This window comes from Ovis canadensis, chromosome 10, assembly GCF_042477335.2.
Source record: "Ovis canadensis isolate MfBH-ARS-UI-01 breed Bighorn chromosome 10, ARS-UI_OviCan_v2, whole genome shotgun sequence".
NCBI lineage: Eukaryota > Metazoa > Chordata > Mammalia > Artiodactyla > Bovidae > Ovis > Ovis canadensis.
Window position 1 is genome coordinate 25876404 of NC_091254.1, and position 21723 is coordinate 25898126.

The 21723-nt window shown below is 40.9% G+C and overlaps 1 protein-coding gene and 1 long non-coding RNA gene across 4 annotated transcripts in view; one reads left to right on the forward strand and one right to left on the reverse strand.

The window, feature by feature from the left end:
• Positions 1–10862, reverse strand: part of MTRF1 (mitochondrial translation release factor 1) — a 42225-nt gene extending 31363 nt beyond the window's left edge. Inside the window, exons 1-5 of one of the 3 annotated variants that reach the window (XM_069601224.1) lie at positions 10517–10848; positions 10283–10427; positions 7625–8050; positions 2613–2704; positions 793–874 (exon numbers count right to left, since the gene is read on the reverse strand). In XM_069601224.1, the coding sequence (XP_069457325.1) occupies positions 793–874; positions 2613–2704; positions 7625–8042 (592 nt within the window). In that variant the 5' untranslated portion in view covers positions 8043–8050; positions 10283–10427; positions 10517–10848. Of the gene's footprint in view, positions 1–792; positions 875–2612; positions 2705–7624; positions 8051–9612; positions 9713–10282; positions 10428–10516 lie in introns of those variants that run through there. The other 2 variants (XM_069601223.1, XM_069601225.1) reach the window with 2 other exon arrangements.
• LOC138446445 (uncharacterized) lies at positions 10661–16113 on the forward strand. The gene is made up of 2 exons (XR_011259319.1): positions 10661–11825; positions 15753–16113. It is a non-coding gene; the product is annotated as an uncharacterized lncRNA (long non-coding RNA).
• The last annotated feature ends 5610 nt before the right edge of the window (positions 16114–21723 follow it).

Below are 21723 nucleotides of genomic sequence, written 5' to 3' on the forward strand. Positions count from 1 at the left end.
GACTCAAATGAACTTATTTATGAAACAGAAACAGACTTATAGCTACAGACATCAAATTTATGTTTACCAAAGGGGATAGGGGATGCTGCTGCTGCTGCTGCTGCGTTGCTTCAGTCATGTCCGACTCTGTGCAACTGCATAGACGGCAGCCCATGGGATTTTCCAGGCAAGAGTACTGGAGTGGGTTGCCATTGCCTTCTCCAATGCATGGAAGTGAAAAAGTGAAAGTGAAGTCGCTCAGTCATGTCCGACTCTTCACGACCCCATGGACTGCAGCCTACCAGGCTCCTCCGTCCATGGGATTTTCCAGGCAAGAGTACTGGAGTGGGTTGCCATTGCCTTCTCCAGGATAGGGGATGAGGAGGGATAAATGAGGAGTCTGGAATTAGCAGATATATAATACTATATACATAATGGATCAACAACAACGTTCTACTGTATAGCACACTAGAATTGAATATATTCAATATCCTATAATAAACCAAATTTTAAAAATATGAAAAAGAATATATATATAGGTGTAACTGAATCACTGTATGCTAGAAACTAAGACAACACTATAAATCAACTATATCTCAATAAAACATAAAATTCTGCTTTTTCTAGGAGAAGAAATCCCAGGAAATTTTAGGGAAGTCCTCCTTAAGTATTGATACAAGGCCCCTTAGGAGTTAAGAAGTAACTACTTCCAAAGGGAAACACATTTAACAAACTTTAAAGTTATAGTGTGTCAGATCAAGGTAATGTTCAAGTATTTTTTAAGATCATTTACAATAAAATTATTTTATTAACCTCCAGTCGTTCTTCCAGATGTCACTTCTAAAATAACATCATTTTTGTCATATTTCTCCTTTGGTAGTAGACTCTGGAAAAGCTGAAAAGGGGGAAAAATCAGTATTAGTGTGTATAGTTTCCATGGTATGCTGTTATTACTTGAACTTAGACAAGAGATTCCCAAATATTAATAAAATCAGTAATTAATAAAATCACAGATCATCCCCAAAGAGGTCTGTCTTTAATAAAGTACACCAATTAGGCCTAAGATAAGCAATCAGTTATGTTAAACAATGAAGTTATTTGTTGGGATAGTTTCTACAATACTATCAGATTATCTCAATTTTCTAAAATGCAGAAGTTCAGATCAAAGTCCAGTGTTCCATTCAGTTTTCTTCAGATTCTGCTTCTAGTAGTCCTAAACAGTAGCTTCTTTCATCTAATGAAAGAAAGCTTTCAAAGTCTTCATTTGGAGAAAATGAGGACTTTTTATATATGATTACATGTTCTCTCCAGCAATAAATGCCAGTGCCAGGCCATGCCCTGTCTTCTCAGCAGAGTTGCTGTTTAAAGAGTAGATTGGGGACTCCCAAGATAAGGCTCAAATATTTTCTCAGTGTAATAAGAAAAAAGAGGGACTTTCTGATAAAGAAAGTAACCAATTTCCCTCTTAGGAAGAAAAAGGAAGCAGTTTTCTTTTTATTATTACTAAAAGTTCTTTCAAATCAAACTGAAATCACCCATGTATCATGACTCTTCCTACTGACAGTTTTTGAAATAGTCCATCTCTGCTAGAAATGATATGGCCTGATGGAGAGAATATTAGACTAGGAGTCAGACGTCTGACTTCTGTCTTGGACTAGCTGTTTACATCAGGGATAAAAAATATTGATACCTCCACCACATCCTCCTCAACCCTTCAAAAAGCCCCTCCAGAGATTATTATCATACTAAGTGAAGTAAGCCAGACAGAGAAAAACATATATCATATATTGTTGCTTATCTGTGGAATCTTAAAAAAAAAAAAAAGGATACAAATAAACTTATTTACCAAAACAGAAATAGATGCACAGACATAGAAAACAAACTTAGGGTCATCAAAGGGGGAGGGATAAATTATGAGTTAAGGATTTATATATATATATATATATGCTGCTATATATAAAATAAACAAGGATCTACTGTATAAAACAGGGAATTATACTGAAAATTTTGTAATAACCCATAATGAAAAAGAAGCTGAGAAGGATGTGTGTGTGTGTGTGTGTGTGTGTGTGTACGTAACAGAATAACTGTACTGTACACCTGAAACTAACGCAACATTGTAAATCACCTATACTTCAACTAAAAACAAAAGCCCGTCTACTGGGTTCCTAGAGTAGGGAAGCCTGAAGGTAGGGGGACGGCAGACATGGCCGGGAATATAAGGCGCAGGGCTGGGTCTCCCTTTTCTTTTGGACAAGCCATCCACTGAGCTAGAAAGGGCTAAAGACTTACATTAACCCATTGTCTCTACAGTCTTGGACTCGTTCCATATTTAACCTAAGCAGCATGAACCGCTCCCTTTTCCTAAGACTTGAAAACCCTGGCCTCCTCCCCTTGTTGAAGTAGATTCAGCTTTGGAATACTTTTGTCTGGAGGTAGGGGGCTTGTTCTTTTCTTTGCCATCACAATCTCTTCACCTCAATCTCATTCTGTCGTAAATCACAGCACTAAACCCAACATTATCAATCATCCTAAGAGAAGACTTAATACTTTAAGCACCAAAACATAATCTAGCAACAACAGTATCCCTTTATATTCACAGGATTAGGTTTAGTTTACCTCTTCAAACATACCTCACTGTATAACATGTTGATTTTCTGAGCAATGGTTTGCCTCTCTTCCAATGCAAGTTCTTGTAGCTGTTTTTCATCTTGTTTATTTAGACCTACAAACCATCAAATAATAGTAAAAAGGTGTAAATAATACTCACAAAGAAACTCTTAAATAGCTACCTAGTCTCTATCTACTAGGTTTTATCTAATAGCAAAAATGTTTAAATACTCACCAAGAAACTCTTAAATAGCTACCTAATCTCAATCTACTAAATTTTATCTTGTGAAGGCAAGGGATTATAAAAAAGAACTATTACAACAATAGTTAGAGAATATCAATGAAGTATTTGCTGCTGCTGCTGCATCGCTTCAGTCGTGTCCGACTCTGTGCGACCCCACAGACGGCAGCCCACCAGGCTCCGCCGTTCCTGGGATTCTCCAGGCAAGAACACTGGAGTGGGTTGTCATTTCCTTCTCCAATGAGTGAAAGTGAAAAGTGAAAGTGAAGTCGCTCAGTTGTGTCTGACCCTTAACGACCCCATGGACTGCAGCCTACCAGGCTCCTCCATCCATGGGAGTTTCCAGGCAAGAGTACTGGAGTGGGTTGCCATTTCCTTCTCCAAAGTGTATGCTAAGTATGTCCAAAAAACTTGTGTGAAAACGAGTAAAATCTTGCTCCAAAGAGCTGGTGATATGAATGTCTATAAGTAAATATAAAAATCGGTGATGACATCTTCGCGACCCAAATAAGCTAAGTTTTAGAGTAAACTGGGGTGACTACTTGTCTAAAGGTAGCAGTAATTGGTTAGCACACTGAGTAATCTAGCATGGCTAGAACCTCCACTTTTTTAAGTCAAAAATAAGAACTCTTAAAATTTTGAACGTTCTTAAAAATGCTCATCCTTAGTAAACACTTTTTTAAAACACCACATGGGTCAAAACCCCACACATCTTGGCAACCTCTGCTTTATGGAAAGAGTGGTTCTTTTCACATTTCAAAGCCGAAAATTAAATCCTGGAACTCTCACAAAACAAGCTGTCAGTGAGACAGTGGCCAAACAAGGTGACTCCTATAACCTTTGACCCCATTGCTTTAGATGCCTAGAGACTCCATTTGTCAGTGGTAATGTGTGCTAAATGAGGAAGACGTTTTTGATTCTTAATAATTAAAAAAATTAGAAATGAAGACTCATAAAAGAGAGAAGGCTCTTTAAAATCCTTCTCTAGTCATGGAAGTCATTGGGTTCTGGTGCAATTCTATGCCTCATTCCGTCTTTCAGCATTTAACACTGGCTCTAGTTGCTGGGGACCCAAGGATGAATAAGACATGGTTCAGGCCTCAAGGGGCTCAGTCTGCTGGCAAAGATGGACACATTCACCTGGTTACAATAGGTAGTAAAAGTAGTGCCACTGAGGCCTACAGGGTGGTCTAACCCAGACTTTGACCCTTAAGGAAGATTCCTAAATAAGGTACCATCTGAACTGAATCTCTTCCTTTTGTGTGTGTGTGTGATCTTAGCTCCCTGACCAGGGAGCAAACCCACACTGCCTGCACTGGAAAGTGAAGTCTCAACCCCTGGACCGCCAGGGAAGCCCCTGACCTCAATTTCTAATTATAAATGGCCTGTTGCAGAATTGCACTATCACAGCTGGCCTCGCCGTGTGCACGTAAGCCTCAGACGGTAGCCAGCTGCCACGACTCAATGTGTCGGCAGGGTCAAAGGTATACCAGAAACACCTGATTCATTACTGAACTGTAAAATCCAACCTAATTCAGTTTCATCAGATTCAATTCAATGTCAACAGATTTAAGAGTCTATTATACCCTGTGACTGGTGCTGCAGGAAATAAAAATAAGTCACAGGCCCTGTACTTGAGGCTCAGGGAAAGGCACTGAAGTTAAGACAGATACATCAGAGATTAGAATACAAAACAGAGAAAGGTAATCATACTTGCTTTAGAGCGGAGTGAAGCCAAAGTATGATATTCAAGCCATTACTTTGTAAGTGAACTGAATTTCAAGAAGATGAAATTGGTGGGTTAAGAATACGAGCAAAGACATGGGATGGTCTGAGTATATTCAGGAAATGGCAAATTGGTCTATTTCGGTTGGAAGATAGAACATGCAAAGGGAATTCAGGCTACACAGAGAGGTGGGGGTCACTCTGCAGGGACTTTTAAATGTCAAGCCATACAATCTATATTTACAGTCAATGGGATTTACTGAAAATTCACAGCAGGAAAGTAGTATAGTTAAGGTTGTACTTAAGCTGGGAACCTCTCATAGCTCAGTTGGAAAAGAATCCGCCTGCGATGCAGAAGACCCTGGTTTGATTCCTGGGTCAGGCAGATCCACTGGAGAAGGGATAGGCTACCCAACTCCAGTATCCTTGGGCTTCCCTTGTGGCTCAGCTGGTAAAGAATCTGCCTTCAATGTGGGAGACCTGGGTTCGATCCCTGGGTTGGGAAGATCCCCTGGAGAAGGAAAAGGCTACCTACTCCAGTATTCTGGCCTGGAGAATTCCATGGACTGCATAGTCCATGGGGTCACTAAGAGTTGGACAGGACTGAGCAATCACTCACTAGGCTGGAAAAGCTTGGAGATGAGACTACAAGTTGGGAATTTATTGTAAGTATCTTTGATGAGCTATAATGAAGACATAAAGTAGTGGAAAGAAGAGGAGAAGACTCACGCAAGATATATTACAGACGTAGACTCTACATTGGACTTCGAATCCTTGGGCAGTGAATAAGAGTAGCAGCTGTGGAATCTCATTGATTGGGTTCAAATCCCTGCTCCTCTCTGGATCAGCTAAGTGACCTTTGGCATTTTAACCTTTCGGTTTCATCTATAAAGTGGGAATATTAATAGAAATTCCTACCTCATAAGGTCATTGTGAGCATTCAAATGAGATTAATATTTGCAGAATACTTAGCTTAGTGCCTGGCACATAATAAGACTTAGTAAATACAGCTATTATCACTATTATAAAATAGCAGAATTGTAGTAGAAACTTTAGAAGCAATCTACTAATTGAATCTACTAATATTGCAAGATACAAACATGGCTGACAGAGTTTGTGTCAGTTTAATTTGGAAGACATTTAGTAAGCTCCTATTATGTGCAATAGGGTTCGATTCCTGAGTTGGAATCCGCCTTGCAATGCAGGGGGCACGGGTTAATCCCTGGTCTAGGAAGATCCCACACGCTGCGGGGCAACTAAGCTTGTGCACAACTACTGCAGCCCGCAAGCCCTAAGGCTTGTGCTCCACAAAAAGAGAAGCTACTGCAATGAGAAGCCCACTCACCGCAACTAGAGAGTGGTCCCGGAACCAGAGAAAGACCGCACACAGCAAGAAACGCCCAGTGCAGCCAACAATAAAATAAATACAGAAAAAAATTAAAAACATACGCATATGAAAAAAAAAAAGAGGTAAGAAACTCACAGGACCATTAATAGAACGCAGAAAAAGGTAAGGGTTTGGACATTCAGGACTTTACAGGTGTAACTGTGACTGGCTGTAATACCGCTTAACATCTCTAAGGCTTAATGAAACAGGATGATACACAGAATAAAGCTTATAAACTAAACTAAAAGTTAATAGCAAAGTTAAGTGTTGAATCCCAGGTTAAGCCATTATACTTGTTTCTCAACTTCTATATATTTTGGAAACTGTTTATAAAAGAAAAATGTTAAGACAATAATATTAAGAGATACTAAAATTGAAAATTAACACCTCTCACATTATGTATATAAAATTAACTCAAACAGATCAATGACCTAAATATAAGGGCTAAAAATATAAAACTCTTGGAATAAAACACAGATCTGAATCTTTGTGACTGTGGGTTTCTTAGATATGGTACCAAAACACAAACAACAGGGAAAAAAAAAAGATAAACCTCATCAAAATTAAAAACGGTGGTGCTTCAAGGGACAACCCACAAAATGGAAGAAAAATTTTGCAAATAATCTATCTGGTAAGGAACTTGTATCTGTAACATAAAGAACTCTTACAACTCAATAATAAAAAAGACAACTCAATTAAAAAATGGGCAAAGGATTTAAACAGTCGTTTATCCAAAGGTGACATACAATAGGTACATTCATCAGAGAAATGAAAGCCAAAATCTCAGTAAGACACCATTTCACACACTAGGATGGCTGGAATTACAAAGGTGGATCACAAAGGTTGGAGAGGATGTGGAGATACCAGAACTCTCATACACGCGCGATGGATGTAAAATGGTACAGCCACCTGTCAGGCAGCTCCTCAAAAGATTAAACATGGAGTTACCATACAGCAATGTATGTCCACACAAAAACCTGTTCACAAGTATTCGTAAGAGAATTGTTCATAATAACCAAAAAGTGGAAACAACTCAATAACCAACAACTGATGAATGGATCAATAAAATGCGAGATATATCTATACAATGGGACAAAATTCACCAATTAAAAGAAATGAAGCTCAGAAACATGCTACAATGAAACTGAACCTTAAACATATCCTAAGTGAAAGAGGCCAATCTTAGCTTATGAAAGAAGCTAACATATTGGATGATTCCATTTACATAAAATGCCTGAAATAAGTAACTGGGTAGAGACAGAAAGTAAGGCTGGTAGGGATGGCGGGATTGGGATGAAATGGCTACAGGGTGCAGGGTTTCCTCTGAAGGTGATGAAACAATACATGAGCCCTCTGATGGGGTAAATATTCTATTTTTGTGCCCATGGTATGTAGCATCTAGGACAGTGCTCAACAAAGATCTATTCAATTAATTAAAGCTTCTGAAAAGGTCAGTATCCAGTCTCCCGGACCTTCACAGCGTCTTGGCGAGTACTGTGAGGACCTCAGTCTCATGCAGGAGCTACTCTTTAGAAGCTGTCAGACACCAGACTATAGTACAGAGTCCTGTCCTTTCCAATTGTAGGGCTTTTACTCGTCGGTTTTTTAAGAGCTCGAGTTCAATACAGCTTTAACTTAAAGAATCAATCCTGTGCTTGCACACACATGCATCTTTTACCTACTTTTACACATGGATTCTAATTCTTCAATGGCTTGTTCAGCCTCCTGAATTTCTTTGTAAATGACCGCAAGCGGGGCCAGCTCGGCATGCCGTCGCGTCAAGGACCTCCGGTCCCCTTCACTGGCAGAGACGTGATGCAAACGATGATCAAGGGTTTGGTACTCCTTATTCAGGTCCTCCATGTATTTTTGTAGTGCTTTATGTTTCCAGAGCATGCTGGTATCTTGATGACAGTATCTCCTGGAGCAATTCTTATTTGACAGACGATGGAGAACGTGATTCCTGTTTCGCCTAAAGACCCACAGCCTTGTGTCAAGAGGGATCTGTGTAAGCTGATGAGAATGGCGACGGACGTGACACTGGAGGTGACCGTTAAGAGACAGATGTCTAAAAAGCCAACCAAATAGGTGACAATTCATCTCAGCATCTGCAACAAAATAAGTGCAAGTTGAAAAATATCAACTCCACAGATAGAAAAACTGGGAGGAACCTCAAGCAATCTAGCTCAGTTCACTGCCTCAGCCAGATCCAAAGACAGTCCCCAAATTCAATAACCCACAAAGGAAAACGATTCTTCAAATCTCTGAATCAAACAAAATAAATGAAGACAGCACTGTTTTCCACCCACTCATCATATATAATTAACTAAGGCAAATGAGTAACAGTATAATGAATAAATATAGCAATAGAATAAGTTGTATCACCTATTTCTTATATCCAGAATCTAAAATTGAGTGTGTGAATAAGCACAAGTACAAAATAACCATGCAAGCTTAGGTGTCTCACATATTAATAGATTTCTAAATTTGACGGAAATACTATTTCCTTGTCTAATACTTTAATTTTAGGTACCCAGATGCCCAAGTCAAGTAACTTAATCATGATTATTCATTCTACCCGTTTCAGGCAGAGTTGAGGTGAATGCAAGTTGCCTGTTCAGAGCTCAGTGTTTTTCATTCCCAACTATGTAATCTCTCTTCAGAGATGCTTCCCTTTTAGCTGAGATTCAAAGGATAAAAACTTTACATATTAATAGTAAAAATGTAGAAATTTGGCTTAAAGACAACGAAGCTAATTATACTAAATGAAAAAAGCGGATTCAAAAACAATATATTATCAGTTAGGTTTTCAAAATTTCTACAGTATATGGAATACATGGATTTATGGGGACATAAGCCCTCATAATTGAGGAAGATTTTTATTTTGAAAAAAGAAAACTAGATAAAAATATACACCAAAATGTTAATACTATGGTCTCTAGTTGTGAGATTATGGATACTTTTTCTTTTTCCCTTACTTTTTAGTGTTTTCTGAATTTCCTATACATACAGCACATAGTATTTTTGCAGTCAAGGGAAAAATTACTTAAAAAATTACAAGTTAGGTGAATTTGGCTGTGTCCAATAACTATCTGTTCTTCCCTCTAACAGAGATAACCAAAAGAGCGAACAAATGTACACAATTGTGATTACTGAATAAGAAAGGGAGAAGATAAAGTGTTCTGAGAAAAATACTTTGCCCCTAGAATCCTGAGGTTCGAATTTGAAGTAAGGGTCAAAACTTATCAGAATCAACCTTTATTATCTCCAGTGTTCCTACTATGCTAGGGGTATTAATATATCAGTTCAGTTGCTCATTGTAGGTCAGCTAACTTGGATATCATTATTTCCTAAGAAATAGAATGGTCTCTAAAATACTCAAAATTTAAAGGGTTCTGCTAACAAAATGTAACTTAATCACACTCTAAAGAGGGCACCAGTGTCCAGTAGCCACAAATGCTAGTCCTCCAGGAGTTACTACTCGTCTTCACATTGAGACAGGCTGGGGGCTGGGGCCTGGGACCCGCTGGTGCAGGGATACCATGCCTGCACCTGGACAAACATCTCCAGGAGCAACAAAACACAAAGGAACTATAAGGGACTTAACTGCGTGCATGCGCAGTTGGGGCAGATTCTAGACACCTAGATACAAAGAAACCAAAAAGCCCACCTGCCACCTCCCAAGAGCCTGAAGAGCTGGGCGTAAAAGCATGGTCCTACGCATGACCCCTCAAAGGGAGGGACAAACCACTTAAGCTACCCCTCCTTCCGACCCCGGACACGGAAGCTCGCCTCTGTCTCCCCACCCCCAGCAAGTGAGCAAGCAAGCAAACTTGTTCTGGCTGGCCCCTGCTGTCGCAGGGGCTTCAATAAAGCCTTCTTTCAATTTCCTGACTAGCCTCTGAATACTTTCTAGTGATTAAGGAGGCCAAGAACCCTGATGGGTAGCAACATCTAGTCTCCATCACAGGTGTGTCCATTTGAAAGAGGACAGAAAAAAACGGCAAAAAGATTTTGTTGAAACACTTCTAGCTAGACTTCCTTTTTAGGAACAGTTAGTAGAAGGTAGAGGACAGAGAATGAAATGGCTGGATGGCATCATCGACTCAATGGGCAGGAGTCTGGGCAAACTCCCAGAGATTGTGAAGGGCAGGGAAACCTGGTGAAGAGTCGGACACCATTAAGCGGCTGAACAACAAGTAAAAATACCTCTCTAGGTCATGAACTTCAATGTTAAGTAAACCCTAAGACCTTCACCCTCTAGGGTTATCTATACTTGAGAATTGCAAGTCTTCTCCTTCACCCCTCACCCCCTCGCCCCCATACACACAAATAGTTACCAAGATTAATCTGAAATTCTAGGAACTCTCAGCCTCGGCAAATCAGTAGCGACTCTAAGCCCGCACGAGAGTACCACGTGTAAGTTACGCTGAGTTACTCGCTATCAGGAATGATCCCATAGGGAGGCACCAGGGGGGAAAAAAGCTAGAGAAAGAAAATAAGACTTTTAAGATCAGAAAAGAGACATGAACTGTGAGTAGTAAAAAAAAATTAAGGACACTAGTTTTCCTTACTGAAGTCGGAACCTTCTTTGATCCACTACATTTCAGCCCATCGGTCACTGGATCCCTTTCACCTCCGGGTTCACCCAGTCTGGGTTAGAGCCCGACCCCGCCTCCTCGGGCGTCTCCACTCCTCTGCGGAAGAGGAGTTCTTGAGTGTGCGCAACATAAGCTAACAGAGGAAACAGCAGAGAAAACGATACAGCAAGAAAACTTCCCCCGAGACGGCCTTGGGCTTGCTCATCTGGAGTCAGAACCCAAAGTGTGGCTTGCCAGGGGAGGGAGAGGGGAGGTGTGCGGGCAACGCGGGCTGGCGCGTTGAATGAACGACTCCCGGGAGCGTCGGCCGGGGAGTCCTGGGAGTTGTAGTTTACGTCGGACAGGCGCTCCGCCCCCAACCCCCTAGGCGGAAGCTGCAGCTTCGGTTTTCCCAGTTTCAGGCAAGCTCAAAAGGGAAGTTCTCTACAGTTCTGATTAAGAGCTGAAGATATAAAAAAATTTCCTTACATGTAGAGCCACTAGAGCAGGGATTCCTGATTTTTTTTTTTTAATATATAAAGGAGGATTCGAAAGTTTACAGGATTCTGAACGTTAATAGCTGTACTTTTCAGCTTTCCTTGCCTGAGAAAATGCCTAATGGCTAGTTGAGACTGTAAATGTATATCTTTAAAAAAATCATAGCAGTACTCAGATAGCAAGTTGTGTTCCACTCTTTGTGACCCCCATGGACTATAGGCCTCCAGACTCCCATGTCCATGGGATTCTCCAGGCAACAATACTGGAGTGGGTTGCCATTTCCTCCTCCAGGTCTTCCCTACCCTGGTCAAGCCCGGGTCTTCCACATTGCAGGCAGATTCTTCACCACTAGCACTACCTGGAGAATTGATGCTTTTGAACTGTGGTGTTGGAGAAGACTCTTGAGAGTCCCTTGGACTGCAAGGAGATCCAACCAGTCCATTCTGAAGGAGATCAACCCTGGGAATGATACTAAAGCTGAAACTCCAGTACTTTGGCCACCTCATGCGAAGAGTTGACTCATTGGAAAAGACTCTGATGCTGGGAGGGATTGGGGGCAGGAGGAAAAGGGGACGACGGAGGATGAGATGGCTGGATGGTATCAGTGACTCGATGGTCGCGAGTCTGAGTGAACTCCTGGAGTTGGTGATGGACAGGGAGGCCTGGAGTGCTGCGATTCATGGGGTCGCAAAGAGTTGGACACGACTGAGCGACTGAACTGAACTGAACTGAACTGAGCACTACCTGGGAAGCCCTGAAAGTCACAAGGAGGATCCAAAATATGGGAGACCATGTATAGTCACAGGTTAGTGACTTTATATCTGTTGTATATGCATAAACAGAATTTGGGGGCTCAATTTAGGTTTGAGTAAGTACATTAAGTAAAACATCAATTAAGTAAAGCATTAGAAAACATAAATAACAAACAGTTCCAGCAAAATGCAAATATATTGCCTTACTTTAAATATTCAAGTAGGATACTTATTTATGTTGCAGATATTGAACTCTGTGCCTCAGTATTTCTTCCTGAAAAGAAGAGGCAACAAAAATTCCATATTACTGACTTCACAGGATATTTTCTTAGGTTATGAACATAAATGTAAAAACGGGAATTAGCCATAAACATAAATATCTAGCATTTATTGCCTATATCAAGGTATCCACTTCTACCAACTACATCCTGGATACTATTCTAAATGGCTTAAGCCTTTTAATTAATTTAATCCCTACAACAACACTAAAATAATGGCACAGAGAATTTTAGTAACTTGTCCAAACTAGTGATAAAGCTTACCTGTCTTAATAATCTATGGCTGTTAAGCTCTGATACTAGCTCCCTCCTCCAGAAAAAAAAGAAAGGAAAACATTCAGTCATTCATTCAGTAAATATGGAGCACTAGTTATCTGCTTCTCACTGTTCTAGACATGAGAATTTAGCAATGAATAGAAAAGAAAAATCTTTGACTTCACAAATTCCAGAAACTGAAAGTCCCTCAGTCGTGTCTGACTCTTTGTGACCCCATGGACTTCTCCAGGCAAGAACACTGGAGTGGCTAGCTGTTCACTTCTCCAGGGGATCCTCCCAACCCAGGGATCGAACCCAGGTCTCCTGCACTGCAAGCAAATTCTTTACCAGCTGAGCCACCAAGGAAGCCCCACAAATTCCAGAGAAACCACATAAATCATTCTCCTAAATTATTCAACAAAATCTTTTGACATTTTATTTTGAAATATTATTCAAATATATAACTTAAGTAGTACATATAAGGCTTTCTTCTTAAAAAATAAAGCTTAGTGCTATGGACTGAATTGTATCCCTTCCAAATTCAATATATTAAAGCTAACACTGCTGACAACGGTCTGTACTGTTAAAGCTATGGTTTCTCCAGCAGTCATGTACAGATGTGAGAGTTGGATCATAAAGAAGGCTGAGCGCCAAAGAATTGATGCTTTTGAACTGTGGTGTTGGAGAAGATTGTTGAGAGTCCCTTCGACAGAAGGGAGATCAAATCAGTCAATCCTGAAGGAAATCAACCCTGAATATTCACTGGAAGGACTGATGCTGAAGCTGAAGCTCCAATATTTTGGCTATCTGATGCAGTGAGCTACCTCACTGGAAAAGACCTTGATGCTGGGAAAGATTGAGGGCAGGAGCAGAAGGGGACAACAGAAGATGAGACGGTTGGATGGTATCACTCATTCACAGGACATGAATTTGAATGAACTCCAGGAGATGGTGAAGGACAGGGAAGACTGGTGTGTGCATTTCATGGGGCTGCAAAGGGCTGGACATGACTTAGTGACTAAACAACAACAACAATGCAAATATATAACTTCAGTTCAGTTCAGTCGCTCAGTCGTGTCTGATTCTTTGCGACCCCATGAATCACAGCACACCAGGCCTTCCTGTCTACAACCAACTCCCGGAGTGTACTCAAACTCATGTCCATCGAGTCGGTGATGCCATCCAGGCATCTCATCCTCTGTCGTCCCCTTCTCCTCCTGCCCCCAATCCTTCCCAGCATCAGAGTCTTTTCCAATGAGTCAACTCTTTGCATGAGGTGGCCAAAGTATTGGAGTTTCAGCTGTAGCATCAGTCCTTCCAATGAACATCCAGGACTGATCTTCTTTAGAATGGACTGGTTGGATCTCTTTGCAGTCCAAGGGACTTTCAAGAGTCTTCTCCAACACCCACAGTTCAAAAGCATTAATTCTTTGGCGCTCAGCTTTCTTCACAGTCCAACTCTCACATCCATACATGACCACTGGAAAAACCATAGCCTTGACTATACAGACCTTTGTTGGCAAAGTAATGTCTCTGCTTTAGAATATGCTATCTGGGTTGGTCATGACTTTCCTTCCAAGGAGTAAGCATCTTTTAATTTCATGACTGCAATCACCATCTGCAGTGATTTTGGAGCCCCCAAAAATAAAGTCAGCCACTGTTTCCCTATTTATTTGCCATGAAGTGATGGGACCAGATGCCATGATCTTTGTTTTCTGAATGTTGATCTTTAAGCCAACGTTTTCACTCTACTCTTTCACTTTCATCAAGAGGCTCTTTAGTTCCTCTTCCCTTTCTGCCATAAGGGTGGTGTCATCTGCATATCTGAGGTTACTGATATTTCTCCCGGCAATCTTGATTCCAGCTTGTGCTTCCTCCAGCCCAGCGTTTCTCATGATGTACTCTGCATAGAAGTTAAATAAGCAGGGTGACAATATGCAGCCTTGACGGACTCCTTTTCCTATTTGGAACCAGTCTCTTGTCCCATGTCCAGTTCTAACTGTTGCTTCCTGACTTGCATATAGGTTTCTCAAGAAGCAGGTTAGGTGGTCTGGTATTCCCATCTCTTGAAGAATTTTCCACAGTTTATTGTGATCCACACAGTCAAAGGCTTTGGCATAGTAAATAAGACAGACATAGATGTTTTCTGGAACTCTCTTGCTTTTTCCATGATCCAGCGGATGTGGGCAATTGGATCTCTGGTTCCTCTCCCTTTTCTAAAACCAGCTTGAACATCAGGAAGTTCACGGTTCATGTATTGCTGAAGCCTGGCTTGAAGAATTTTGAGCATTATTTTACTAGTGTGTGAGATGAGTGCGATTGTGCGGTAGTTTGAACATTCTTTGGCATTGCCTTTCTTTGGGATTGGAATGAAAACTGACCTTTTCCAGTCCTGTAGCCACTGCTGAGTTTTCCAAATTTGCTGGCATATTGAGTGCAGCACTTTCACAGCATCATCTTTTAGGATTTGAAATACCCCAACTGGAATTCCATCACCTCCGCTAGCTTTGCTCGTAGTGATGCTTTCTAAGGCCCACTTGACTTCACATTCCAGAATGTCTGGCTCTAGGTGAGTGATCACACCATCGTGATTATCTTGGTCATGAAGATCTTTTTTGTACAGTTCTTCCATGTATTCTTGCCACCTCTGCTTAATATCTTCTGCTTCTGTTAGGTCCATACCATTTCTGTTCTTTATTGAGCCCATCTTTGCATGAAATATTCCCTTGGTATCTCTGATTTTCTTGAAGAGATCTGTAAAGCTTTCTTTTTAAAAAATAAACCTTAGTGCTATGGACTGAACTGTATCCCTCCCAAATTCAATATATTGAAGCTAACTCCCAGTATGACTGTACTAGAGATAGGGCCTTTAAGGTGATTAAGTGAAAAGAAGTCATATAGTTTAGTTCAGTCGCTCAGTCGTGTCCGACTCTTTGCGACCCCATGTATCGCAGCACGCCAGGCCTCCCTGTCCATCACCAATTCCCAGAGTTCACTCAGACTCATGTCCATCGAGTCAGTGATGCCATCCAGCTATCTCATCTTCTGTCATCCCTTTACTCCTGCCCACAATCCCTCCCAGCATCAGAGTCTTTTCCAATGAGTCAACTCTTCGCATGAGGTGGCCAAAGTACTGGAGTTTCTGCTTCAGCATCATTCCTTCCAAAGAAATTCCAGGGCTGATCTCCTTCAGAATGGACTGGTTGGATCTCCTTGCAGTCCAAGGGACTCTCAAGAGTCTTCTCCAGCACCACAGTTCAAAAGCATCAATTCTTCGGCACTCAGCCTTCTTCACAGTCACATCCATATATGACCACTGGGAAAACCATAGCCTTGACTAGACAGACCTTAGTCGGCAAAGTAATGTCTCTGCTTTTGAATATGCTATCTAGGTTGGTCATAACTTTTCTTCCAAGGAGTAAGCGTCTTTTAATCTCTTGGCTGCAGTCACCATCTGCAGTGAAGTGGAACCCTAATCTGACAGGATTCATGCCCTTACAAGAAGACACCAGAGAGTCTGCATAGTCTCTCTTGGTTTCCTTCTCTTTCACAAGGAGTGCAAAGAGGTCACGTGAGCACACAGCAAGATAATAGCCACCTACAAGCCAGGAGAAGAGGCCTCAGAATGAAACCTACTTTGCCAGCACCCTGATCTTCAACTTGCCAGCCTCCAAAACTGTAAGACAATATGTAAAAATTTATTGTGATGTACATAAAACTTTATATACCTTATGAATGTTATTTATCTATTTTAAAAAATCACTAAAGACAATAAATATTGCTTCCTACTCCATGTTTTTTAAAGAAAGTAATGTGGCTATAATTGTATTTATTAATATTCAGATATATCCATAATACATTTAGTAAAAGAGGATGTTTAAAAAACTTATCAAACTATTCTATTTTTAAAATATATATGATGTATATATATTTTAAAGTCTGGTGGAGGGAATTTCCTGGTGGTCCAGTGGTTAGGACTTATGCTTTCACTGCTGTTGCCCCAGGTTCAATCCCTGGTCAGCAAACTAAGATCGTGCAAGTCATGTGGAGAGGCAAGAAAAAAAAAGTCAGTGGAATTATAGGTAAACTCTACGTTCCTTTTTATAGTATTACAAATTTCCAGAAATTTTGTGATGGGTATTGTAAGAAAGCTATTAAAAAAAAAAAAAGACATTCTTTCATGTTTGATTGAAAAGCCTTATGGAAGTTATTGTTGAATCACTCTTGAAGTTAAACAACTTCTATTTCCAAATATTCTGATACATTACAGAAAAAAAGTTTCCAGGAATAGTAATAACAGAGGTTTCTTGAGTGGCGGGGGGGGGGGGGGGGGAAATAGCATTTTGATTAAATTAGGAAAGCATATTTCTCACAATCAAGTCAACTATGAACCATTTTTTTTTTAATTGAATGAATTTGTAACGGGCAATGCAATTTGGTATCTCTTTGTCAGAAACAAAATGACCTGCTTTTCCCTACCCCCACCTCATCTTGGAGCATGCTAAGACACCAAAATTCGTGGGGCCATTTTTCAGCTCCATTTAGAGCAAAATCTGCCCCAAGCCCAAAGGAGTCGGGAATGGAGATTTTCACTTGGCTTCCTTTCAGAGACTTCCGGATTGTTTTAAAGGTTCTGAGGATACTCTTGTGCCTAGAGTACTAACAGAAGGTTTTGGGTTGTTTAAGATTTGTTTACTTATTTTTGGCTGTGCTGGGTCTTCGTTGCTGCGTGTGGGCTTTCTCTAGTCGCAGTGCATGGGTTTCTCATTGTGGCGGCTTCTCGTTGCTGAGCACGATTCTAGGCCCCCGGGCTCCTGTAGCTGTGGCACAGCGGCTTCGTTGCTCCATGGTGTGTGGAATTTTCCCAAACCAGGAATTGACCCCACGTCCCAGCGTCCCCTGCATTGGCATGCAGATTCTTAACCACCAGGGAAGCCAAAAGGAGGTTGATTTGTGCCCTTCTGCAGAAACTTCACATCAATAAAGTGTCTGCTTAGGGCTTTCCAAGAGAGAGGCAGAGCCACAGACTTTCCTTAGCCCTGGATGTTCCTTGGAGAGCTCGACAAGGGTAGGTATAGAGACTGTTCCAGGCTAAGCTGAAACCTTTGGTCCTATGTGGGAAAATTTCAAAGGCACTGGAAGCAACGTTAAATCCCAGCACACAAGCTATAATACATTATACTTTTCTGGTTCCCTGGAGTTTGGCCTCTTGACCACATATTGAGACATTTCATGTTGGGAAGATTAGCAATGGCCTGGGATTTTAATCAGATATATTCTACTAGAGGAAAAGTGAAAGAAGTTATTTAGCAATTTAATACAAAACTCAATCTCTCAGTAAGATGGTAAAGTAGAAAAACAAAGATTATTCTTTTTGTATTCTCATAAACAATCTTTCCTGAGAGAAGTGGTTATGAAGAATGAAAAGCCAGCATTTCTTATTTTCACATATTCATTCAAGTTCTCAAATTTTTCAGAGCTTGAAAAAAATAAACCTAACAAATACGCCACCTACTGGTGTTAACTGAGACATATCACAAATAATCATCACAGTCAAAAGCTAATGAAGAGGTCCTGTATAAGAATACTTATGCTGTATTCCTTCCACTCTTTAAAAGAGGGGGAGGGGGGTAGATCCCGGAAACTCATCTTTTATCCCATAAACTGGTATTATCCTAGGATGAGGTCAGCTTTGTTAACAGGCTTATTTAGTGCTGTCTCCTTGCCTGGAAAATCCCATGGATGGAGGAGCCTGGTAGTCTGCAGTCCATGGGTCGCTAAGAGTCGGACACGACTGAGTGACTTCACTTTCACTTTTCACTTTCCTGCATTGGAGAAGGCAATGGCAACCCACGCCAGTGTTCTTGCCTGGGGAATCGCAGGGACGGGGGAGCCTGGTGGGCTGCCGTCTATGGGGTCGCACAGAGTCAGACACGACTGAAGCGACTCAGCAGCAGCAGTGTTGTCTCCTACAACTTCTTGACATTTCATCTCTTTTCTTTTCAACCTAAGTATCAGGCTAAGTATTTTTGTTAAACTTTTTTACTTCAGGCTTAATTCTACATTTCAATTTTTCATTTCAGTGAATTGTCTTTCCATCTTTTTCTACTAACAGTAGTCTTCAAATATCCTCTAGAAGCATTACTTTCCAACTTATTTCCAAATCCTCCATTGAGGAATAGTCTGTAATCTATACTGTGTGTAAATATGTATCTTTTTATTTTTTTTGTTTTTATTATGAAAAATTTCAAACACTTTCAAAAATAGAACAGTAAAACGACCTCCTGTGCATTCATCATGAATTCTCAATGTTAATCAACTCAGTTTTACTTGCCCTCCTCCCTCAACCTTTTCAAACTCACTGGACTAATTTGAAACAAATGCAAAACATCATAATTTTCACATGTAAATATTTTTGTATATAGCTTCAGAACATAAAGATTTTAAAATCATATGATCACTCTTAAAAATAACTTCCTAATATCAAATATCTACTTGTGTACTCAACTCATCAGTCATGTCCGACTCTTTGTGACCCCATGCCCATAAGGTTCCTCTGCCATGGAATATTCCAGGCAAGGATACTGGAGTGGGTTACCATTTCCTACTCTAGGGGATCTTCCCAGCCCAGGGATTGAACCAGCATCTCCTGGGTCTCCTGCACTGGTGGCAGATTCCTTACCACGGCACTACCTGGGAAACCCACAAATAGCTAGTTAATGTTAAATTTCTGTGATTGTGTAAGCTTTTTCTTTCTTTTTCTTATTCTTTTCTTTCTTTTTTTTTTTTTGGCAGTTTCTTTATTCATGTGAAAGAGGAAGTGTCGGTTGCTCAGTCGCCTCTGACTCTTTGACTCCATAGACCTCTGTCCATGGGATTCTCCAGGCCAGAATACTGAATAGGTAGCCATTCCCTTCTCAGGGGATCTTTCTGACCCAGGGATTGAATCCAGATCTCTTGCATTACAGGCAGATTCTTTACTGTCTGAGCCACCAGGGAATCCCCTTTAAGCACTGATGGAGGAATTAATTCTGCATAGGCTAGTTCAGTTCAGTCACTCAGTCATGTCCGACTATTTGTGACCCCACGGACTGCAACACGCCAGGCTTCCCTGTCCATCACCAACTCCCAGAACTTGCTGAAACTCATGTCCATCGAGTCGGTGATGCCATCCAACTGTCTCATCCTCTGTTGTCCTCTTCTCCTCCTGCCTTCAATCTTTCCCAGCATCAGGGTCTTTTCCCACGAGTCAGTTATTTGCATCAGGTGGCCAAAGTATTGGAATTTCAGCTTCAGCATCAGTCCTTCCAATGAAATATTCAGGACTGATTTCCCTTAGGATTGACTGGTTTGATCTCCTTGCAGTTCAAGGGACTCTCAAGAGTCTAAAAGTCTAGAAGGTGCCATTTTTGCTGAAAGGGGAAGAAAGAAGTAAACTGACGGTTGCTGAGGGGCTGCCAACAAATGTGGATTGAATGAGTGAATAGATAAGGAGAAAATGTTGTACGCAGAAACTGGCAAGTTAGATGCAGTTGAAGAAGAGGTATACTGAGAACAGAAGGGTGCGTGAGCTAGCTTCATGCACCATTCAGTAGACCATTCACTAGACCATTCAGGTATGACCTAAATCAAATCCTTTATGATTTATACAGTGGAAGTGACAGATAGATTCAATGGATTAGGTCTGATAGACAGAGTGCCTTAGAACTATGAACACAGGTTTGTGACATTGTACAAGAGGCAGTGATCCAGACTATCCCCAAGAAAAAGAAATGCAAAAAGGCAAAATGGTTGTCTGAAGAGCCCTTACGAATAGCTAAGAAAAAGAAATGCAAAAAGGCAAAATGGTTGTCTGAAGAGCCCTTACGAATAGCTGAGAAAAGACAATACGCGAAAGGCAAAGGAGAAAAGGAACGACATACCCATTTGAATGCAGAGTTCCAAGGAAGAGCAAGGAGAGATAAGAAAGCCTTCCTCACTGATCAATGCAAAGAAATACAGGAAAACAATAAAATGGGAAAGACTAGAGGTCTCTTCAAGAAAACTAGAGATACTAGGGAACATTTCATGCAAAGATGGGCGCAATAAAGGACAGAAATGGTATGGACCTAACAAAAGCAGAGGATATTAAGAAGAGGTGGCAAGAATACATAGAAGAACTATACAGAAAAGATCTTCACATCCCAGATAACCACGATGATGTGATTATTCATCTAGAGCCAGACATCCTGGAATGCGAAGTCAAGTGGGCCTTATGAAGCATCACTACGAACAAAGCTAGTGGGGGTGGTGGAATTCCAGTTGGCGTATTTCAAATCCTGAAAGATGATGCTGTTCTAGTGCTGCAATATGCTGCACTTTGTTCAGTGCTGTTCAATATGCCAGCAAATATGGAAAACTCAGCAGTGGCCACAGGACTGCTGTCAGTTTTCACAGGAAAAGGTCAGTTTTCATTCCAATCCCAAAGAAAGGAAAAGCCAAAGAATACTCAAACTACCACACAATTGCACTCATCTCACACGCTAGTAAAATAATGCTCAAAATGCTCCAAGCCAGGCTTCAACAGTATGTGAACCGAGAACTTCCAGATGTTCAAGCTGGTTTTAGAAAAGGCAGAGGAACCAGAGATCAAACGGCCAACATTCACTGGATCATCGAAAAAGTAAGAGAGTTCCAAAAAAAATATCTGCTTCTGTCTTATTGACTATGCCAAAGCCTTTGACTGTGTGGATCACAACAAACTGTGGAAAATTCTTAAATAGATGGAATACCAGGGAATACCACCTGACATGCCTCCTGAGAAATCTGTGTGAAAGTCAAATAGCAACAGTTGGAACTCAACAGTGAAACACAGACTGGTTTCAAATTGGGAAAGGAGTATGTCAAGGCTATATATCGTCACCCTGCTTATTTAAGTTCTATGCAGAGTACATCATGAGAAATGCTGGGCTGGATGAAGCACAAGCTGGAATCAAGATTGCCAGGAGAACTATCAATAACCTCAGATATGCAGATGACACCACCCTTATGGCAGAAAGGGAAGAGGAACTAAAAAGCCTCTTGATGAAAGTGAAAGAGGAGAGTGAAAAAGTTGGCTTAAAACTCAGTATTCAGAAAACTAACATCATGGCATCCAGTCCCATCTCTTCATGGCAAATATATTGGGGAAACAATGGAAACAGTGACAGATTATTTTGGGTGGCTCTAAAATCACTGCATATGATGACTGCAGCCATGAAATTAAAAGACGCTTCTCCTTGGAAGAAACGTTATAACCAACCTAGACAGCATATTAAAAAGCAGAGACATTATTTTGCCGGCAAACGTCCATCTAGTCAAAGCTATGGTTTCTCCAGTGGTCATGTATGGATTTGAGAGTTGGACTATAAAGAAAGCTGAGCTTTGAAGAATTGATGCT